General features: G+C 42.1%; 1 protein-coding gene across 2 annotated transcripts in view; it reads left to right on the top strand.

Moving 5' to 3' along the window:
* The first annotated feature begins 786 nt into the window (after window positions 1-786).
* PAN2 (poly(A) specific ribonuclease subunit PAN2) overlaps window positions 787-21,783 on the top strand; it is a 45,954-nt gene continuing 24,957 nt past the window's right edge. Inside the window, exons 1-9 of one of the 2 annotated variants that reach the window (XM_075852114.1) lie at window positions 787-936; window positions 1,477-1,787; window positions 6,219-6,388; window positions 11,154-11,274; window positions 14,679-14,756; window positions 15,760-16,027; window positions 16,486-16,828; window positions 17,334-17,430; window positions 17,869-17,979. In XM_075852114.1, the coding sequence (XP_075708229.1) occupies window positions 1,506-1,787; window positions 6,219-6,388; window positions 11,154-11,274; window positions 14,679-14,756; window positions 15,760-16,027; window positions 16,486-16,828; window positions 17,334-17,430; window positions 17,869-17,979 (1,470 nt within the window). In that variant the 5' untranslated portion in view covers window positions 787-936; window positions 1,477-1,505. Of the gene's footprint in view, window positions 937-968; window positions 1,036-1,476; window positions 1,788-6,218; window positions 6,389-11,153; window positions 11,275-14,678; window positions 14,757-15,759; window positions 16,028-16,485; window positions 16,829-17,333; window positions 17,431-17,868; window positions 17,980-21,783 lie in introns of those variants that run through there. The other variant, XM_075852113.1, reaches the window with a different exon arrangement.

The following is a 21,783-nucleotide window of genomic DNA, read 5'->3' as shown; positions in this document are numbered from 1 at the left end:
TGATGGGGTGGGGCGCCGAAAGAAAATTTTGCACAGGGCGCCATCTTTCCTAAGGCCGGCCCTGCCTAGAAGTCATGTGTATTGACGACGTGCTGACACAACAGAAGAGGGGGAGCGCTCTGGGTCATGTGGGCATGTGCCATTAAAACTATAAGAACTACAGCTCTTCCAGGAACACGTGACTGTGTTCCAAATCGGGGGAATGGGCACACTAAAGAAAGAACATCTATATTAGTAATTGAAGCTGGATAAAACCGTAGTGATAACGGTAACCGTCAGCAGGAGTGAAGCGAGGGGCAAAGCCTGAGTGGAGGGCACCAAATAGGAGCTGACAGTCCTGCAAGAACTTCAGAACAGATTTACCCTGTGTGAAAGCTTCTATCAAGAACGAAAAAATATACAAAAAAACAAAAACATACCTAGCTTGGGTTCATTATTCTGCCAAAAAAAAAGATTTGCACTGGGCGAAATGCCCATTTATACTTATTGATATGACCCATAATTACCTGTCCTGTTATATTTATAATTGTGTGTAATAAAAACCTTTAGTCCAACACATTTGTCCAACACATTTGTTTGAGATAAGATAATTTAAAATAACTTGCAATAAAAAATAACAATAATGATAAAAGAATACTAAATAATACATGTTATAAACATCGACTCGTAAACTAGCCATGCGCGAAGTCTCCTGGCTGCACTAAGTTTGACTCTCTCTTCTTTCCTTCCTTTTTCTCAACTAATCGCCTCCGCAGGTTCCGTCAACAAGCTGCTTTTAGGCAGCAGGCTCTTTCTAGAGATCTAATTGGACTCGCCCTTACAGTGCTTCTCACTTATCCGTTCTGATTGGTGCACTCAACTGTCCGTCAAGCCGAGCTTGTAGGCGGTGATAGGTTGTGGCGCGGGTGGCTTCATACAAAGATGGTCTCGTAACAGGTAATGATGGGTTAGATATGTTTGTTTAGGAGATGGAGCCTACGTTGTGTGCTTTGCGGTCATGGACGGAGGGGCAGCAGCTATATTACCCCATCCAATGTATATATGTTGATTTTCTATTCCTATGTCTCAGTTATGCAGCTGTGCCAGTATGCGAGCTCCTGCCAGTCATCTGTCATGGCCACGTATATATATATTTTTGTTTGTAATTGCACTAAACTCTATAGACAAACATGCCTATGCTCCATTTATAACATTGTTCATTCTTGGTAATCGTTGGCATCTTGGTACTTTTCAATGGGTGGGTTGGTACTGGCAAGCTCTAACATTATGTCATGTATTGAATTTATACACATTTTAGGCAATGAGGGAAAATACTGCAAATCGACAAGTCTTTGATTGCTGCTTTGCTTACCCTGGTGGAACTTTGTCAATTAGCCTTTGAAATGTTTAGTATCCAAACTATATATAGATGGAATAAGAGACATCTGTGCTGTTGATGGTTTTGCTAGACTTGCACATTATTTTTTTTTTTTCCAGTTGCACATCCGTCGTATTTACCGGTCATCATGAATTTTGATGGGCTGGATCCAGCTCTGACGGAGTACGCCCCTGCCTTACATGCTCCTATGGATCCAGTCCTTGATCCCCACTTGAACCCGAGTCTTCTGCAGTCTGTAGAGTTAGACCATGATCGGGTTGGTCTGGATGGGATTCCAGTCCCAGAGACTGTGCGCATCATGGAAGGCATGTACTCGGAGTTGCATACGACTGTATCTGAAGTTGGAGTCCCCGTGTCAGCAGTACACTTTGATGTACATGAGGAGATGCTCTGGGTTGGGAACCATGGAGTGAGTATTAACATAACAAAAATGCAGTGTATTGCATTTTGTCTTTATTGGACTTGTGCATTTTAGTTGTCATTTATACTACCCAGAGATTAATTTACACTTCTGGAATCTTATTCTGGTGAAAAGCCTTGTTGATATATTGAGTGTGCGTGAATTTGTTTGATTTTTAGGATGTAAAAGTGTTTTAATTTAGAGGGATGTTGGCTTCTTCTGTTTTGTTAACGCACTTAAAGAGGCTCTGTCACCAGATTTTGCAACCCCTATCTGCTATTGCAGCAGATAGGCGCTGCAATGTAGATTACAGTAACGTTTTTATTTTTAAAAAACGAGCATTTTTGGCCAAGTTATGACCATTTTTGTAGTTATGCAAATGAGGCTTGCAAAAGTCCAAGTGGGCGTGTATTATGTGCGTACATCGGGGCGTTTTTAATACTTTCACTAGCTGGGCGCTGTGAAGAGAAGTATCATCCACTTCTCTTCACAACGCCCAGCTTCTGGCAGTGCAGATCTGTGACGTCACTCACAGGTCCTGCATCGTGACGGCCACATCGGCACCAGAGGCTACAGTTGATTCTGCAGCAGCATCAGCGTTTGCAGGTAAGTCAATCTTACCTGCAAACGCTGATGCAGCTGCAGAATCAACTGTAGCCTCTGCTGCCGATGTGGCCGTCACGATGCAGGACCTGTGAGTGACGTCACAGATCTGCACTGTCGGAAGCTGGGCGTTCTGAAGAGAAGAGGATGTTACTTCTCTTCACAGCGCCCAGCTAGTGAAAGTATTAAAAACGCCCCGATGTACGCACATAATACACGCCCACTTGGACTTTTACTTTTAAACACACCCACTTGGACTTTTGCAAGCCTCATTTGCATAACTACAAAAATGGTCATAACTTGGCCAAAAATGCTCGTTTTTTAAAAATAAAAACGTTACTGTTATCTACATTGCAGCGCCGATCTGCTGCAATAGCAGATAGGGGTTGCAAAATCTGGTGACAGAGCCTCTTTAAAGGGGTTGTCCGAGATATATTTTTATTTTAAATTTAAACACACAATGCACACATTAAGTATTCCCTAATATACTTACCTGTGCAATCTTGCTTCTGTTCTCCGTTCTGGCAGCTCTTTTCTGCCGATCACATATCTTCTGACGTCACCTATTCTTCCTCCTCCACTGTCGTGTCGTATCCCGATCACATGGTCTCGCCCCAGCGAGACCTCGGATGGGACACGACACGTCACTGGAGACGTGACGTTTCTGCGGGTGCCCGCCCAGCCTATGCATCTTTTCACTGTGAGCGCGCCTATGCGTGTTCACAGTGAAAAAAGTGAAGAGGGACGGCACCTGCGGACTAGAGAGGTACAGTGACCTCTGTACTTTTAGTTCTTCCCGTATCAAAGCCTACACATAGTAGGCTTTGATAGGGAATTATACAACACGATGCAGCACACGGGTCGCATGCAGCCCTTGAGGCTGTTATCTGCTGCCCGCGGGACACTGTACACTGTTTAACAACTGGTTCCCGACCGCTGGCTGTATTTTTACGGCCAGCGGTCAGGGACGGGTCCTTAAAACCCGAGCCATAGACTTTCTACGGCTCGGGTTTTAACTTGCTGCCCGCGCGATCGGGCAGCTGAATGTCGGGTCTCCGGCTGTCAGTGACTGCCGGGGACCCTGAGGAGAGGATAGAAGCAGCTTTAGCTGCTTCTGTCTTCTCCGATGTCTTTTTACACAGCGCTCAATGAACGCTGTGTATAGGAATAGAGGCAGTGGCCCCACGCCGCTGTCCCCATTCCTCCCGGTGATCATGTGACTGGTCACATGATCGCCGGGTGCCGTTACTGACAGACTGCTGCTGGGTCTTACTAGACCCAGCACAGCCCTATTAGTGACAATCGTCACTATGAGAGAGCCGATTTCCCCTGTAACTGGGGCTGCTGTGCAGCCCCAGTTACAGTGGAGAAACATGTAAAAGAAAGAAAAAAAATATATAAAGTTCCCCAAAGGTTTTTTCTGACCTTTGGGGGACAGACCATAGTAATAAAAAAAATAATAAAGTAAAGTGCAAAAAAAAATTAAATAATAAATACACATAAAATACCCACCCCAAAAAAATACCGTTCCCCCCCGCCAATCATTGTTGTAACGCCAGCGCTGACCCAATTACCCTAATATAGACATGTAATATATAAAAATTTACGGTAGACAATGACAATCACAAATAAAAGGTCTATTTTAGGGTAAAACTATGTTATTACCAAAAAAAATGGCTGAAACGTAAAAAAGCTTATTTTTTTTACTATTTTCAAACTTTATGAAAGAAAATTCTAAAATGGCAAAAAAGGGGTGTATAAAAAATGAAACCTGCATTGTCTACGGAAAAAACATCGCAAAAATCACGTCGTTAGCCATTTAACTAACACGTGCTAAAAATGGCTAAACGGTGTCTGGTCCTGAAGGCGCAAAATAGCCCGGTCCTGAACTGGATAAGATCTTCTGGGGTCCTGTATCTAAGCCTACATTGTTAGGGTATGTTCACACGAGGGCGTCCATAACGGCTGAAATTACGGGGATGTTTCCGCCTGTTTTTTTTTTTAAGTGGAAACAGCGTAGCAAAACTTGTAAAAAACGGCCCGAAAATGCGTACCATTGATTTCAATGGGAGGCGTCGGCGTCTTTTTCCCGCGAGCAGTAAAACTGCCTCATGGGAAAAAGAAGCGACATGCTCCATCTTCGGGCGTTTACGCCTCTGACCTCCCATTGACTTCAATGGGAGGCAGAGAAAGCGTATTTCCGTTGTTTTATGCCCGCGGCGCTCAATTGCCGTGGGCAAAAAACACCACGGAAAACGCAGCGAAAAACGCAGCAAAAAAAGCCGCAAAAACAACGCCAAATAGGCTACTATAAACGCCGCGAAAAACATCGCAAATAAAGCCGCGAAAAAAGAGGCAAAGAACGCCACGAAAAACGACAGGAAAAACGCAAAGAAAACGCAGAAAAAAAAACGCAAACAACGACGCAAAAAAAGAAACGATAAACTCCACGGAAAACGTTGCGAAAAAGCCGCAAACAAAGAGGCAAAGAACGCCGCGAAAAACAACTGGGAAAACGCCACGAAAGATGCAACGAAAAACGCAGCAAAAATAGCCGCAAACAACGATGCAAAAAAAGAAACGATAAACGATGCGAAAAAGGCTATGATAAACGCAACGGAAAACACAGCAAAAAAAGACGCAAACAAACAAGCAAAAAACGCCAAGATAAACGAAGCGAAAAACGGCCCGAACAAAGCGGCAAACAAAACCGCAAATAGCGCACAAAAAAACTCCGGGAAAAATTACGCAAAAATCAACGTGCAGGGAGAGGTAAATCTGCCGCAAACTTCAAGACGGAATTTTGAGGCAGATATTCCTCCGGCAAAAAAACTCTGTGTGAACATAGCCTTAGTGGAGAGAGACGTGAGATAGAGGAGGGTGGGCGAGGGTTAGGGTAGACACGAAGGGGTTTATAGACCTGAAAAGAGAAAGAAAACATAATGGGGGGAGAACATTTGCTCATCATCCTTCAAGAATGTCAGCAAGGAGACAAGTCCAGTGAAGGAGGTCAGCGGGGAGGAGCAAGGACAACTCACGTGAACTCTTGGAAGGTACGTGCACGCTCATTGCAGCCTGCAATGAGCGTGCACGGGAAAAAAGTTTCATAACAAGGAAAGATCAACAAACCAGACCTGAACTGCATGTAAACAAGCTGTGCTAAATTCAAAGCAGAAATGTGCTAAGTAGAATTTTTTTTTTTAAATAATGCTTTATTTAGGTTGTCTGTATAAGGGGTAATGTATGACACAGTTTTTGAAAACATTTTGGTATCTCGGACAACCCCTTTAATTTTTGCAAAAGTGACGAGGACAATCGTTTTGTCGCCCTAGTTAGCCTAAAGTGACATCTGACATCACTCATGCTGTGATTTTGACCTGGTGACCGCACTAGTTATCCTTCTGATAACCTTTTAGTGCATCAATACAATTACTTGCGGCGCTGTGGCTCTTTTATAATAGATGTGATTGCTGTCACACGAGTGTTTTGTGACCGTTATAACTGTCAGAATAGTCTGTCAACAACGTGAGTTTACGATCATTTATTGAGAGGCAGATTCAAGTGACATCCAATATGGCTTTCTGTTGTCACTTCTGCATAAATGGCTGCCACACTAACAAACTCCCTTCTGTGTGTAAACATGGCCATTTACTACTAAAGTGTGTGTGTGTGTGTGTGTGTATATAATAATTTTTATTTTTTCGTGCACTGGCCAATTTTACAAAAGTGCGGTCGGTTGTTACTTTTTTGTATCCTCAAACATCAAATTCGAATGCCTTTCTGATCATACATCCTTATTTGCAGCCAGTCATTCTGTGTATTTTTATTTTTTTCTAGGGTCATGCCTTTTCCTTCTTCAGTCCGGCCCTTGAGAGATATTCATCTTTTCAAGTGCATGCTAGCAATGATATCCGACAGATCCAAAGTGTGGACACTGGGGTTCTCTTCCTCACAAAAAACAATCTGAAATGCATGACACGTGGAGGACTGAACCTTTTTGACTACCTGTGAGTTTGACTTGCCCTGATTTAATTGGATATTGATCACAACATTTTAGTTAACCCTTTCAAGACCGAGCTCATTTTGGCCTTCAGGACCAGCCCAATTTTTTTTCAAATCTGACATGTCACTTTATGTGGTAATAACTCCGGAATGCTTTTGCCTATCCAAGCGATTCTGAGATTGTTTTCTCGTGACATATTGTAATTTATATTAGTGGAAAAATTTGGTCAATAAATTCATTGCTTATTTGTGAAAAACACCAAAATTTAGAGAAAATGTGCAAAAATTATGATTTATTTTTTTTCTAATTTTAAATGTATCTGCTTGTAATACAGACCGTAATACCACACAAAATAGTTACTATTTCACATATTCCATATGTCTACTTTATATTTGCATAGTTTTTTGAACATTTTTTTATTTTTCTAGGACGTTACAAGGCTTAGAACTTTAGCAGCCATTTCTCACATTTTCAAGAAAATTTCAAAAGGCGATTTTTACAGGGACCAGTTCAGTTCTGAAGTGGCTTTGAGGCCCTTATGTACTAGATAGACCCCATAAATCACCCCATATTAAAAACTGCACCCCTCAAGTATTCAAAACAGCATTCAGAAAGTTTCTTAACTCTTTACACAGGAATTAAAGCAATGTAGAGGGGAAATTGACAAATATTTTTTTTTTTGCTGCAATTCATTTGTAATACATTTTTTTTTCTGTAACACAGAAGGTTTTACCAGAGAAACGCAACACAATATATATTGCCCAGATTCCTCAGTTTTTAGAAATATCCCACATGTGGCAATAGTGTGAAAATGGACTGAAATACCGGCCTCAGAAGCAAAGGAGCGCCTAGTGGATTTTGTGGCCTCCTTTTTTTTTTTTTAGAATATATTTTAGGCACCATGTCGGGTTTGAAGAGATCTTGTAGTGCCAAAACAGTGGAAATTTCCCAAAAGTGACACGGTTTTGGAAACTGCACCCCTCAAGGAATTTTTCTAGGGGTATAGTTAGCATCTTGACCCCACAGGTCTTCTGCTATATTTATTGGAGTTTGCCTGTGAAAGTGAAAATCTACTTTTTTTTTTTTTTTTCTGAAAAAATATTAAAAAAAAAAAGATATTTGCAAGGAATAAAGAATAAAAAGCACCCCAAAACTTGTAAAGCTATTTCTCCCGATTACAGCAATACCCCATATGTGGTACTAAACTGCTGTTTGAACCCACGGCAGAGCTCAGAAGGGAGGGAGCGCCATTTGGATTTTGAAGCGCAGATTTTGCTGGATTGGTTTTCAGTGCCATGTCTCGTTTGCAACGCCCTGGAGGGAGCAAAATGGTGGAAACCCCCCAAAAGTGACCCCTTTTTGTAGACTACACCCCTCAAGGAATGTTTCTAGGAGTATAGTTAGCATTTTGACCCCACAGTTTTTTTTGCTGAATGTAGTGGAATTAGGCCGTTAAAATGAAAATCTACATTTTTCTGAAAAAACATAGAAATGTTTAATTTTTACAATGAATAAAGGAGAAAAATCACCCCAAAATTTGTAAAGCAATTTGTCCTGATTACAGCAATACGCCATATGTGGTAATAAACTGCTGTTTGGACCCACGGCAGGACTCAGAAGGGAAGGAACAATATTTTGCTTTTAGAGCTCAAATTTAGCTGGAATGGTTTTCGGGTGTCATGTCGCATTTGCAAAGCCCCTGAGGTACCAAAACAGTGGAAACCTCCCAAAAGTCCCTTTAGGGGACTGGAACGAGCGATCATTAGGTCGCTGGTACAATACACTGCAGTACTAATGTATTGCAGTATAACTGGTCAGGGTCCTTAAAACCTGAGCCATAGACTTTTTACAGCTCGGGTTTTAACTTGCTGCCCGCGCGATCGGGCAGCTGAATGTCGGGTCTCCGGCTGTCAGTGACTGCCGGGGACCCTGAGGAGAGGATAGAAGCAGCTTTCGCTGCTTCTGTCTTTGATGACTTATAGACAGCGCTCAATGAACGCTGTGTATATGAATAGACGCTGTCTCTATTCCTCCCGGTGATCATGTGACTGGTCACATGATCGCCGGGTGCCGCTACTGACAGACTGCTTACTAGACCCAGCACAGCCCTATTAGTGACAATCGTCACTATGAGAGGGCTGATTTCCCCTGTATCTGGGGCTGCTGTACAGCCCCAGTTAGTGGAAAAACATGGTGTAAAAAGAAAAAAAATATATAAAGTTCCCCAAAATCTTTTTTGACCTTTTGAGGGACAGACCATAGTAATAAAAAAAATAGTAAAGTCAAGTGCAAAAAAAAATTAAATAATAAATACACATAAAATACCCACCCCCAAAAAAAAAACAACGTCCCCCGCCAATCATTGTTGTAGCGCTGACCCAATTACCCTAATATAGACATGTAATATATTAAAATTTCCGGTAAACAATGACTGTTAGAAATAAAAGGTCTATTTTAGGGTAAAACTATGTTATTACCAAAAAAAATTCTGAAACGTAAAAAAGCTTATTTTTTTTTTACTATTTTCAAACTTTATGAATAAAAATTCTAAAATAGCAAAAAAGGTGTGTATAAAAACGCTAAAAAAAAGAAACCTGCATTGTCTACGGAAAAAACGTCGCAAAAATCACGTCGTTAGCCCAACAAATAAAAAAGTTCTAGCCATTTAACTAACACGTGCTAAAAATGGCTAAACATTGTCTGGTCCTTAAGGTGCAAAATAGCCCAGTCCTGAACTGGTTAATATCATTTTTACAGGCTCCTGTAGCAGCGCGATCGCTGTTCCTGTACATTAGTCCCGGGTGTCAGCTGTAATACACAGCGGACACCTGCAGAATATGGCACGGGCGCAGCGCATGAGCCCGCTCCATATATAACCCCCCGCACCACGACATGCTATTAAGTCGTGGTGCGCAAAGGCGTTAATGCGCAGCGGATGGTGCAAAGTGAAAATTTTAATTTTCCACTGATATGCCATTTTAACGCACAATATGTTGTGCCCAGTTTGTGCCACTGAAGACAAATACCTCATACAATGTTGAGCGGGTTCTCCCGGATATAAAATATCATATATGTGGACGTAAGCTGGTGTTTGGGCACGCTGTGGGGCTCAGAAGGGAGGGAGCGCCATTTGGCTTTTGGAGCGCAGAGTTTGCTTGGTAACTGTTCTGTTTGGGGTTTTGCTGGTATTTCAGTTTGTGTAAATTGGGCAGAGTACATCAGGACATAAGAGGGTATAATAATTTGGTAAATAAATAATAATCCGCAGATCTTATCCGCTTTTGGACACTGCACAATTTCAGTCGCCATATTCTGAGAGCCAGAACTTTTTTTTTTTTTCTTCACCGGAGCCGTGCAAGGACTTATTTGTTGTGGGACAATCTGTAGTTTTCATTGGTACCATTTTAGGGTACATGTGTGTTCTGTTTTTTTTTTTTTTTTTTTTTTTCCATCACTTTTTATTAGATTTTTTTTGGCAAGCAAAGTGACAAAAAAACAAATTATGACTGTTTTTTGTCTTTTTTTTTTTTTTTTTTACACTCTTCACCGTGCGCTATAAATGACATTTTACTTTATTCTGCGGGTCGATACGATGACGGCGATACCATATGTATATAGTTTTTTAATGTTTTGTGGCATTTGCGCAATAAAATCACTTTTCGATAAAATTTATTTATTTTTTGTCACCATATTCTGAGAGCCATAACTTTTTTTTTATTTTTCAGTCAAAAAAGCTGTGTAAGGGCTTGTTTCTTGCGGGACGGGTTGTCGTTTTTATTAGTACTATTTTGGGGTACATGCGACTTTTTGTTCACTTTTTATTCTATATTTTTGGAGGGTTGATGACCAAAAAAATAGTGATTCTGACATTGTTTTTAATTTTTTTTGCGCTGTTCACCGTGCGGGAAAAATATTATAGTTTTATAGTTTGGGTCGTTACGAACGCGGTGATATCAAATATGTTTTTTTTTTTTTTTAAATTTTCATTTTTTTTCCTATAATAAAAGACTTATAGAAAAAAAAGCATTTTTTGTTTTGGTAACTTTTATAAAACATTTTTATTATTTTTTACTTGTTTTACTCGAAGACTGGCAGCACTGATCGCTGCTATAATACATTACACTACCTAGGTAGTGTAACGTGTTATAAACTGTCAGTGTGACGCTGAGTGTCACACTGACAGAAGCTTATGAGGACCGGCCTCCGGCTGGTTCTCATAGGCTGCCGTGCATGGCAGACCCGGGGGCCGTTGTGTGGCCCACGGTTCTGCCTTATAACCGACTGCAGCACCCGCAATCTGTCCCCGGGAAAGTTTGTTGTAGCAACAAACTTTCCAGTTCGTTGCTACAACAAGCTTTCCCTGCGATCACATGACCGGGACCTGAACCAATTAAGTCCCGGTCATGTCTCCGGGACCAGAGTCAGGGGTTAATAGCGCGATCCGGGTGTCGGCGCTACTCTGAGACACCCGGATCGCGCTTTTAACACCCACCGTGAATTCACATCAGCACTGCACAGAGCCCAGCAAGTGCCGACGTGAATATACAGTGGGCGGTCAGGAAGCGGTTAAACCGTTTTATAATGCAATACTACAAGTTTTGTTTAATGATTTGATTCTCCTGTTCTATAAACAGGCTGTGCATGGGCTTTATTTTCATGTTTGACTTTATTTTGTCATTTATGCTTTTATAATGTGCTGTTATATAAATAAACGTGTTGTCCATACATATCACAAATTGCTTATACTATTAATTTGTTGTGGCTTCTAGGATGGATGAGAGTATAGACAACCACAGTCTCCTACTCACAGATAGTAATACCCTCCTCATGGGAGGTATGCAGAATCATGTCATCCAGATGGATCTGAACACTGTGCAAGAAACACAAAAGGTAACTGACTTAACTTAATATAAGAGCCTCCTAAGATATAACTTCTAAGGTGCCTGACGTCCTCTAGACCATCTTCACCCGTAGCCTTATTGTTTACATGCGGATTTGTGCTGTGCAATAATTGTGACGAACTGCTTGTGGCATTGGGGGAACACCACAACCTTGGATATAGGCCCACCCTACCACTAGGAGACTGATACTAAAGATCCTTTTGTTACAAAACAGCCATGAAAATAAAAATGGACAAATGTCTGTCTACCAAACATGGCAATTTGAAATGCAAGTTAAAGTGTATGTTCACAAATGCCAGAAGTCTAGCAAGCAAAATGGGGGAGCTAGGTGCCTTGGTACTGGAAGAAAATATCGATATAGTTGGTGTTGCTGAAACATGGCTGGACTCTTCACACGACTGGGCTGTAAATCTACAAGGTTTTACACTATTTCAAAAAGACAGGACAAATAGTAAAGGCGGTGGTGTATGTCTGTATGTGAGAAGTGATATGAAGGGGCGTGCGAAAGATGATAGTGGGTGAAGATTGTGAGGAGATTGCAACCTTGTGGGTGGAATTACAAAGTGAGGTAAAAAATTTACCCCCCCAATAACTCAGGAGATGATGGAAGGTCTGCTATATAAACAGACGGAGCGGGCAGCACAGGGGGGTGCTGTAGTGATAGTGGGAGATTTTAATTGCCAGGATGTTAAAGAGACTGTTACCAGATTATAAGTGCCCTATCTCCTACCTAATCTGATAGGTGCTGTAATGTAGGTAACAGTGGTTTTTATTTTGAAAAACTCATTTTTGAGCAAGTCATGAACAATTTTAGATTTATGCTAATTAGTTCTTAATGACCAACTGGGCATTTAACTTTTTACCAAGTGGGCGTTGTAAAGAGAAGTGTATGACGCTGACCAATGGGCGTCATACACTTTTCATTCCAGCCCAGCTTGTTTCACTGCACAGCGTGATCTTGTGAGATCACGCTGTCATGGGACTTCCTCCCACAGGTTCTTCATCGGAGCCATGTAAGACTGAACAGACATTGCCTCCAGCCACTGCATATTCGGATAAACGTCCTGGCACGGCTGGAGGCAATGTCTGACTCTCTTCCATCGCTCCAGTGAAGGACCTGTGGGAGGAAGTCTCGTCACAGCGCGATCTCGCGAGCTCACACTGCAGTGAAAGAAGCTGGGCTGGAATGAAAAGTGTCACTGGTCAGCGTCATACACATCTCTTTACCACGCCCACTTGGTAAAAAGTTAAACGCCCAGTTGGTCATTAAGAACTAATTAGCATAAATCGCAAATTGTTCATGACTTGCTCAAAAATGATCGTTTTTCAAAATAAAAACCACTTCTCTACATTGCAGCGACTATCCGATTAGGTAGGAGATAGGACACTTATAAACTGGTGACAGAGCCTCTTTAATTGGCGTCCTGGTTCGGTTTCAACTGCAAAGGAGAAATTTCCACAACCTGTTTCATGAAAATGTTATGGGCCATTTGAAGACCCGACTAAAGGTGAAGCTCTATTGGATTTGGTAATTTCTAATCATGCCGAGCTTGTTAGGAAAGTCAATGTTCGTGAACCTCCGTAACAGTGATCATAATATAGTTATATTTTACCTATACTGTAAAAAACAAACACCGGCTGGGAGGGCAAAAACACTTCATTTTAAGAAGGCAAATTTCCCCAGGATGAGGGCTTCTATTTAGGATATAGAGTGGGAAGAACTAATGTCCAACAATGGTATAAATGGGAGATCTTAAAATCTACTTTATATAATTATAGTGCAAAATGTATTCCTATAGGTAACCAGTATAAACTACGAAAATGAAACCCCACATGGCTTACACCTTCTGTAAAATGGGCAATATGACAAAAAAGTGTATTTGAAAAATACAAATCTGAGGGTACAGCTGTAGCCTTTTCAAATTATAAAGAGGTTAATAAAATCTGCAAAAAGGTATAAAATCAGCAAACCTACAAAATGAAAGGCAGGTGGCCAAGGATAGTAAAACAAATCCCAAAAAATTCAAGTATGTAAATGCAAAAAAGCCAAGGTCTGAACATGCAGGACCCATAGATAGTGGTAATGGGGAGATGGTCACGGGATCAAGACAAGGCAGAGTTACTAAATAGGTTCTTTAGCTCTGTATATACAACAGAAGAAAGAGCGGCTGATGTAGCCGGTGCCAGTGCTGTTGGAGAACCTTTCACCTCCCCATACATGTGCAGCATGTAATGGGGAGGGCTGAACAAACCCTGGGGCACTTTACAATTTTTTTTCTACCTCCCTCTGTTATTTAGATATCGGTGCCGTTATATTTGGCGCCCAATATTTAAATAACCCCCTGGGATGCCAAAGTCTTTTTGGGATGCCATTTTCACTAGCATTATCAGTGTGACCGCGCCTGTTAGGGCATTACTAAACTAGTGACAGATCCTCTTTAAGCTTTTCTTTGCTTTAGTCTCGGTTTACATCTGCGTTGTCTATGGTTCATAAGGTGTCTGTCGTTTTGACAGGAAAAAAAGCACGGATGCAGATGCAGACGTAGCCTTAGGCCTCACGTGCACATGGCAACATGCATTATTTCCTATGAGCCTGGACCGCAGAACACGGCCGTAATAAGACATGTCTGTTCTTTCTGCGGTCCGGGCTCCTGAGCTATGCACCGACTGTGGAAACCACGGTCATGTGCATGGGCCCATAGGACTGGATGGGGCCACAATTCTGACATGGATTTTCAGGGGAATTGCGGCTGCAAAATCACGTTCGTGTGCATGGGGCCTTACTTGGGATATTTATTTCAAATGGAATGAGAAGAACATTGACTAGGTCAAGCTGTCCAGCCTTACTTCAGTATTGAGTTAGGCCAGCGATGAGTGTTCTCTTTGACTTGTTGCATTGATTACATTTGGTTCCTGCTCTCCATTTATTAAAATCTAGCCCTCGTATTCTTCTTGGGCCTCTCTGGGTGGTAGGGTCCTTCATCCTGCATTCGGTCACCAGCCTCATGGCACCGGACAACTGTAACACGTGCTTGCCCCATGGGAGTGGTCAATTTTCCTTGTCTTTCAGTGCTGCAGGACAAACAATTGGGTCCTAGGTCTCCCCAGGTCCCCCATGGCATTGGAATTCCCTTCTTGACTTCGAGGGTAATACATGGTTTGCTGTGGCCTTCACAATGTGCTAAAAAAAATCGAAGGCACAGGATTAGACCACAGCGCCATCCTCCATTTAAGGAGAGGCTTATGCCGTCATGCGGTTGCCTAGGTGTTTATTATGAGAAGCGTAAGTTTTATTAACCTGATTCGTTGTGTTTTTTTTTGTGTTTTTTTTCAAATGAATAGAATTGTAGGTTTTGTATAGTTACTAAATTTTAATGTTTGTTTAACTCTTAGTATGCAGTTGAAGTTCCTGGTATCACAGTCATGCGACATTCCAACAGATTCTTTTTCTGTGGACATACGTCTGGAAAGGTATGTCTGTTTTGGAGTATAGAACACTTTCTGCAATCTTCTAAATAGAAATGTTATCTCATGTCTTTTATTGTTAGAACACATGCAGGACTCCTAGAAGTTGATAGATTCACAGGGTAATGACAGGAAACTATATGGGTTTCTAACTACAGTCTATGGTAAAATAGCCTCTGTATTATGGATGTACTAGGATCTCTTTTTGAAAAATGCATTATTTAGCTTATTCAATGTTCAGTTGTCTTAATGGAATAGAGTGCATTTTTCTTAAGAGTAGACTTTTTGTCTTAGTGCATCGCCATATCCCAGCAAGCTAGGAAGTGATGCTGAAATGTTTTTTTCTGCTTGCTCATGATAGGTTTTATAAAGCTGGGTTGGATCAGAGATCCGGCATTCTGGACTTCCCAATATGCATGTGGATAAAGTGCAAAAAAAACCCACGAGTGGGTGGACAGAGTGCATTCTTTCACCCAGTCTTCTGTATGACGTGATCTTGCTGTGTGGCTCCCATTTTAAACCATAAAACCGCACCAGCTCCATACTGCAGACAAAAACCTGGGAGAACAGATCTTACGCGCAATTCGTGTTATGTAAAAAAATATTAGTGTGGATTGTTTTTTTAAATTCTAGCTTTCCATTGATTTAGGCATATGGGGGCTTTTTTAGTCTCTGATCCCAGCAGTTTCGGCAAGAGCACGACTCTTAGACGCGCTCCTGCCACGTTCTCGTGGGTACACTGGGCAGTACCCAAGAGAACCCAGCGACCGTTATATTCATCGCAGTTGTTGAGGGATTATTCAAGAAGACCAGATCAAAATATTTTTTTTTTTTTTTATATTTAGAACTGAAGGTATGCTTTAATAGGAAGTAAATTATCTATTTGGCAATGTACATTATAATTTGGGTGAGGATTTTGTTGGCCTGCTTCCTCTATTTTGGACTGATTTTATAATGTGCTGTCGTGGTTTCCTCTTAACATTTAACTTTATCCTGGTTAACCCTGCAGCTTTCACTTCGAGATCTCCGCACATTTAAAGTTGAGCACGAGTTTGATGCATACTCTGGTAGTTTGTCTGACTTTGATGTTCATGGAAATCTTGTGGTGACGTGTGGACTCTCCAGTCGTATGAACGTTCTTGCTTGTGACCGTTTCCTGAAAGTGTACGACTTGCGTATGATGCGGGCTATCACTCCTCTCCAGGTTCACATTGATCCCCTCTTTCTGCGTTTCGTCCCTACCTACACAGCCCGTCTAGCCATTATTTCTCAGCGTGGTGAGCTCAAATGTCTTATTTTATATTTTGTGCATGGGGTTGGTTAGTTAAAACAATGTTGTGGAACATGTAAAAAAAACAAACTAGTTCCATGGAAAGCATTGGACAGCTGTCCAGTATTTATTTATTTATTGCATGGTATGAATTCGGCAGTTTTTATGGCTATACAGGCAAACGCTCCAGTGTTTCTTTGCACTAGCTTTCATTCGCCTTCCCCAATAAGTTGTCTTACTGAGGCTTGCTTGAACTCTGACGCAATAAGTCATTTGTGATGGTCCCTGTAATGCACATTAGTTACAGCATACCAGGAGATGTAAATTACAGCAGAAATACAACTGGTGTAAAGAAACTTATTTTGGGTGCAACGTGGGTGTTTTATTTATGGATTGTTTATCGGTATATTAGCAGCTGGTGTTCAAGAATTGAAGTAACCATTTTCTTCCACTGTCGTTTTGCAGGTCAGTGCCAGTTCTGTGAACCCACTGGTCTGGCTAGTCCTGCAGACATATTCCACGTCAGCACTGTAAGCCAGCTCATTATGTCTTTTGATGTGTCTGCTAGTAAACAAGTTCTGGCATTTGGAGACTCTGATGGATGCGTTCACTTATGGGCAGATACCCCAGAAGCAACGTTTAACACATACCCTCGTGACACTGAGTTTGCATTGCCCTGCATGGTGGACAGCTTGCCACATCTGGACTGGAATCAGGATCTTATGCCTCTTTCTCTTATACCTGTGCCACTGATAAATGAAACATTGCTCTCCGATTGGCCATCGGCTAACTCTACACCAGCTCCTCGGTACTTTTGCCTATTTAATTCTTTGTTCTGCAGTGGATCTGGCAGGAAAATTTAGCGCCCTGGTTATTGTGGGCAGTAAATCTGGTCCGACGGGTTGATTAGACAAACTGCAATATTTTTTTGTGCAGTTTGTCTTATTATAAATCTGTTACACTGAACTCATAAGCATCTGTCTATTTGAGGGCCTCCTGCTTCCTTCGCTCGAAGGGGGGGTTCTCATAAACTTGCCAGATAAACACAAGTCCAATGTTTTTTTGTTTTTTCCTCTGAGCACAAATTGTGATTTTACTTATTTTTTTGCCATTTGTCCTTACTGACCCTTTGGACCTAGAAGCATATCCTGCTTATGTTATGTTAGTAGGGTTAGCGAGAAGTTCAACCTATCGGGAAATCCCCAAACATACACTTCAAATGCAGCTTGCAAATTTCTTGTTCTTTCTGTTTACATAAGCTATAGTTTGTATGGTTTCTTAGCCTGTACTCACAAGGCTCTCTCTTCCTTCAGTCGTGCTCCTCCTGTAGATCCAGAGATCCTGCGTGCCATGAAACAAGTTGGGTTTATTGGCTACTCTCCCAATCCTAGGACAAAGCTCCGGAATCAGGTCTGGCATAATAACCATAACTATTTCCTTTACTCCTAAAGGGAGCAGTTCTGATACACTTATGTGTTAGGCGTTGTTTGCATTATGTTCACCAAAGTGGAATTTTTGACTTTAATGCGCGTTTTTGGTCTTAAAAGCTGAGGTAGAATCTTGACCGATCATAATGGGGGGGAAAAAATGTCGTTCTCTGAAAAAACCTCTTTAATGTTTGAGGAACACTCTCCATTAAACGGATACTCTGTTATGCCTAGTGCAGGGCCTCAGGGGGTGCAGCATTAAATTCTACTGTCATCCTCCACCCCCTTTAGGCTTTTCACTAGATGTCACTGTATCAGATTTTCCCCTGAGTGTACCTTTTACATAATGTTGCTTTTTTCAATTGTAACCTCTACAGATGTTCACCTACATTGTCACAAGTTTTTATTCCTTGTCTTTTAGGTGCCGTATCAATTGGAAAATGATTTTGACAACTTCAACCAAGTTCCAGAATCTCCTATAGGAAGAGAGGAAGAACCCCATCTCTATATGGTGCCCAAAAAGTACCGGAAGGTAGTTTAAGTTCTTCTCCTAAATTGTCTGTCCTTTAACCTCTTAACGCCGAAGGACGGATATATCCGTCCTCTGCAGCTGCTAGTTCGCGCAGGAGGACAGATATATCCGTCCTGTGATCGCGCGGGTACTGCCAGTGTACCCACGCAATCAGCGGCAGGCGCACGGCTGTTATACACTGCCTGGCTCCTGCTGCAACTGAAGGGCGCGCCGATTCCGACAGTTTAACCCATTTAATGCCGCTTTCAAGTGATGGCGACATCTAATGTGTTTGACAGAGGGAGTGAGCTCCCTCTGTCACTCCATCGGCGCCCCCGCAAAGAAATCGCGGGTCGCTGTCGGGTTTCCATGGCAGCCGAGGGCCTAACAAAGGCCCCCAGGTCTGCCTTCAGCAAATGCCTGTTAGGCCATGCCGGAGGCATGACCTAATAGATTGCCTGTCAGTTTTACACTGACAGGCAATAATGCTTTGTTATACTAAGTATACCAAAGCATTATATATGCGATCGGCAGATCGCATAGTGAAGTCCCCTGGTGAGACAAAAAAAAAAATGTAAATCCGTTAAATAAGGTTTATGAAAAAAAATTAGTCAAAATCAAATAAAAGAACTTTTTTTTTTTTTCCCAAAAAGTGGTTTTATTTAGTAAGTGTCAAAACAAATTACACATATATGGTATCCCCGCGATCGTAACGACTTGAACAATAAAATGAACACCTTAATTAAGCGCCGGATGAACTGCGTCCTAAAAAAAACCGCAAAAAACAATGGCAAAATTCTTTTTTCTCCCCTTCCCTCCATAAATTAAATAAAAGTTAATCTATAAGTCCTATGTACCCCAAAATAGTACTAATGAAAACTACACATTGGCCCGCAAAAATCAAGCCCTCATACTGCCACATTGACTGAAAAATAAAAAAATTACGTCTCTTGGAATGCGGCAATGCAAAAACAAGTAATTTTTTTCTAAAAGGGTTTTTATTGTGCAAATGCAGGAAAACCTATAAAACCTTTACATATTTGGTATCCCCGTAATCGTGCCGACCCATAGAATAAAGTTAACATGTTATTTACACTGCATAGTAAACGGCGTAAACTTATAACGTGAAAATCAATGCTGGAATAGCTGCTTATTTTCAATGCTCTCCTAAAATAAAGTTAATAAAAGTTAATCAATATATTATAAGCATCTAAAAATGGTACAATTACAAAATACAACTCGTCCCGCAAAAAACAAGCCCTTATACGGCTGTGTTGATGGAATAAAATAAAAGTTAAGACTCTTCGAATGCGACCGTGAGAAAACAAAAAATAATCCTTTGTCATTAACGTGCAAAATGGCCTGGTCATTAAGGGGTTAATAAATGCATGTCCTAGAAAATACGTTTTATAGGTCAACTGGGAACCAGTTATTGCGTTTTTTTGTTTTTTTTTAGTTTTTTTTTTCTGCAGTCATAATCTTCCATATGTCCCCTCATTTCATGCTAACCTACCAAATGTATGTTTGTAAGATGTGGGGGATAAATGGGAGTATGACTGCAGGGTCAGACTACACATGGTTTGGTGGGATAGTTTCGATTAAAACTGACTTGGAGGACCAGCCAGCTATCCGCTCACGTCTGTTTTGGTAAATGCTACTTTTCTTGGTTTTCGTTATCCCAAACCCCTGTTATTCCTTCTGATAATGAATTAATAAACCCAGTTATTCGTTTACTCATGCATTGCAAGGAGGATTAACAGAGGAACAGCACAAGTTAGACAGAGGCGTAGCTAGGTTCTCCAGCACCCGGGGCAAAGATTCAGTTTGGCGCCCCCCCCCCCCCCCAACCTCTTTCCCGACATCTCCTTCCCCCTCGCCGTGTTTGTTTTCTCTACCAATCGACGTGTCATTTCTTTTTATGTAACGCGAGCATAAAATTATTTGTACATTTCACAAGCAATATGGTTCTATACACAACACAAGAACCAAGCTCGGTACATATATACAACACCGGCACAAATATAGCTCAATTTAGTGCAACCCCTGCCATATAGGTTTGTACGGCGTAAAACTACAGCTCCCAGCATAGCCCGAACAATGGTGAGGTTATGCTGGGAGATGCCGTTTCACAAAAAATAAATCCTATCATAATCATACCACCCATCATCTCGCTGCAGATCACACAGTGACTACATTACTGATTAGAGGCAGAATAAACATTTACATTAAGTGACTCACCGGTGACATCTCAGATTCTAGTTCTTTCTCTCCATCCGGTCCAGACCTCTATGATGACTTCTCCCGGTCACAGCACATTTCTGCAGTTTGCTGCTCAGATGTCTTCAGCTTCTCACTTTTCCAACATTTCTGCACCTATAAATAAATATAGTTATCATTATACCACACACTACACCCCTAAATATAATAGCGCCATACACTGCACCTCTAATTATAATAGCACCATACACCATGTCCCCCACACACACACTGTGTACCCTGTAGATAGTGCCTGCCATAGAGCCCCCTGTAGATAGTGCCTGCCATAGAGCCCCCTGTAGATAGTGCCTGCCATAGAGCCCCCTGTAGATAGTGCCTGCCATAGAGCCCCTGTAGATAGTGCCCCCATATAGACCACCCCTGTATATAGTGTCCCACAAATAACTCCCCCCTATAGTGCTCTACAGATAGCCTACCCCTGTATATAGAGCTCTACAGATAGCCCAACCATGTATGTAGCCCCCCTGTAGATATAGCCCACTCCTGTATATAGTGCTACACATATAGTCCACCCCTGTATATAGTGTTTCACAGATAGCCCACCCCTGTATATAGCCCCCCCTTGTACATATAGTGCACCCCTGTATATAGTGCTCCACTAGATAGTCCACCCCTGTATATACTATATACAAGGGTGGGCTATCTGTGGAGCACTATATACAGGGGTGGACTATATGTACAAGGGGGCTATATACAGGGGTGGGCTTTCTGTGGAGCACTATAGGGGGAGCTATTTGTGGGATACTATATACAGGGGTGGGCTATATCTACAGGGGGACTATATACAGGGGTGGGCTATATCTACAGGGGGACTATATACAGGGGTTGGCCATGTCTACAGGGGGACCATGTCTACAGGGCTGGACTATACATACAGGGGTGGACTATATCCTGGTGTGGGCTATCTATGGAGCACCATATACAGGGGTGGGCTATATCTACAGGGGGCTATATACTATATAGCCTACCCCTGTATATGGTTCTCTATAGACAGCCCACTCCAGTATATAGCCCCCCTGTAGATATAGTCCCCCTGCATATAGCCCAGCCCTGTAGATATAGTCCCCCTGTAGATAGACACCCTCCGTAGATAAAGCGCCACGTGTAGACAAAGTCCCCCCCGCAGATACAGCCACACACTTCTATTACAATTAAAAAAAATAATAATAATTCAAACTCACCTTATTCCTGCTCCCACGCCGTCCGGCAGCCATGGAGACCTGCTCTCTTCTGCGCAGGTCTCCAGGGGGTTGAACACAGCGTCTATGAAAGGCGCTGATTGGCTGGGCAGGATGACTTTCCCTGTCAGTCAATCAGCGCCTTTCATTGACGGAAGCGTCACTGGTACAAAAGGTACCAGTCGCTTCATTCGTGGAAAGGTGCTGAATGGCCGGGCACGGAACGTACCCGGTCATTCATAGCTTCTAATTGTACCTGTGTCCTTGCGACACAGGTACAATTATAGTGCAGGAGGAGGGGGCGCTGGCGTCCCCCTCTGAACTGTGCCCGGGGCACGTGCCCCGCCTACCCCCCCCCCTAGCTACGCCC

This window comes from Rhinoderma darwinii, chromosome 2 (genome assembly GCF_050947455.1).
Source record: "Rhinoderma darwinii isolate aRhiDar2 chromosome 2, aRhiDar2.hap1, whole genome shotgun sequence".
NCBI classification, from domain to species: domain Eukaryota; kingdom Metazoa; phylum Chordata; class Amphibia; order Anura; family Rhinodermatidae; genus Rhinoderma; species Rhinoderma darwinii.
This window is presented reverse-complemented; position numbering and strand designations above follow the sequence as displayed.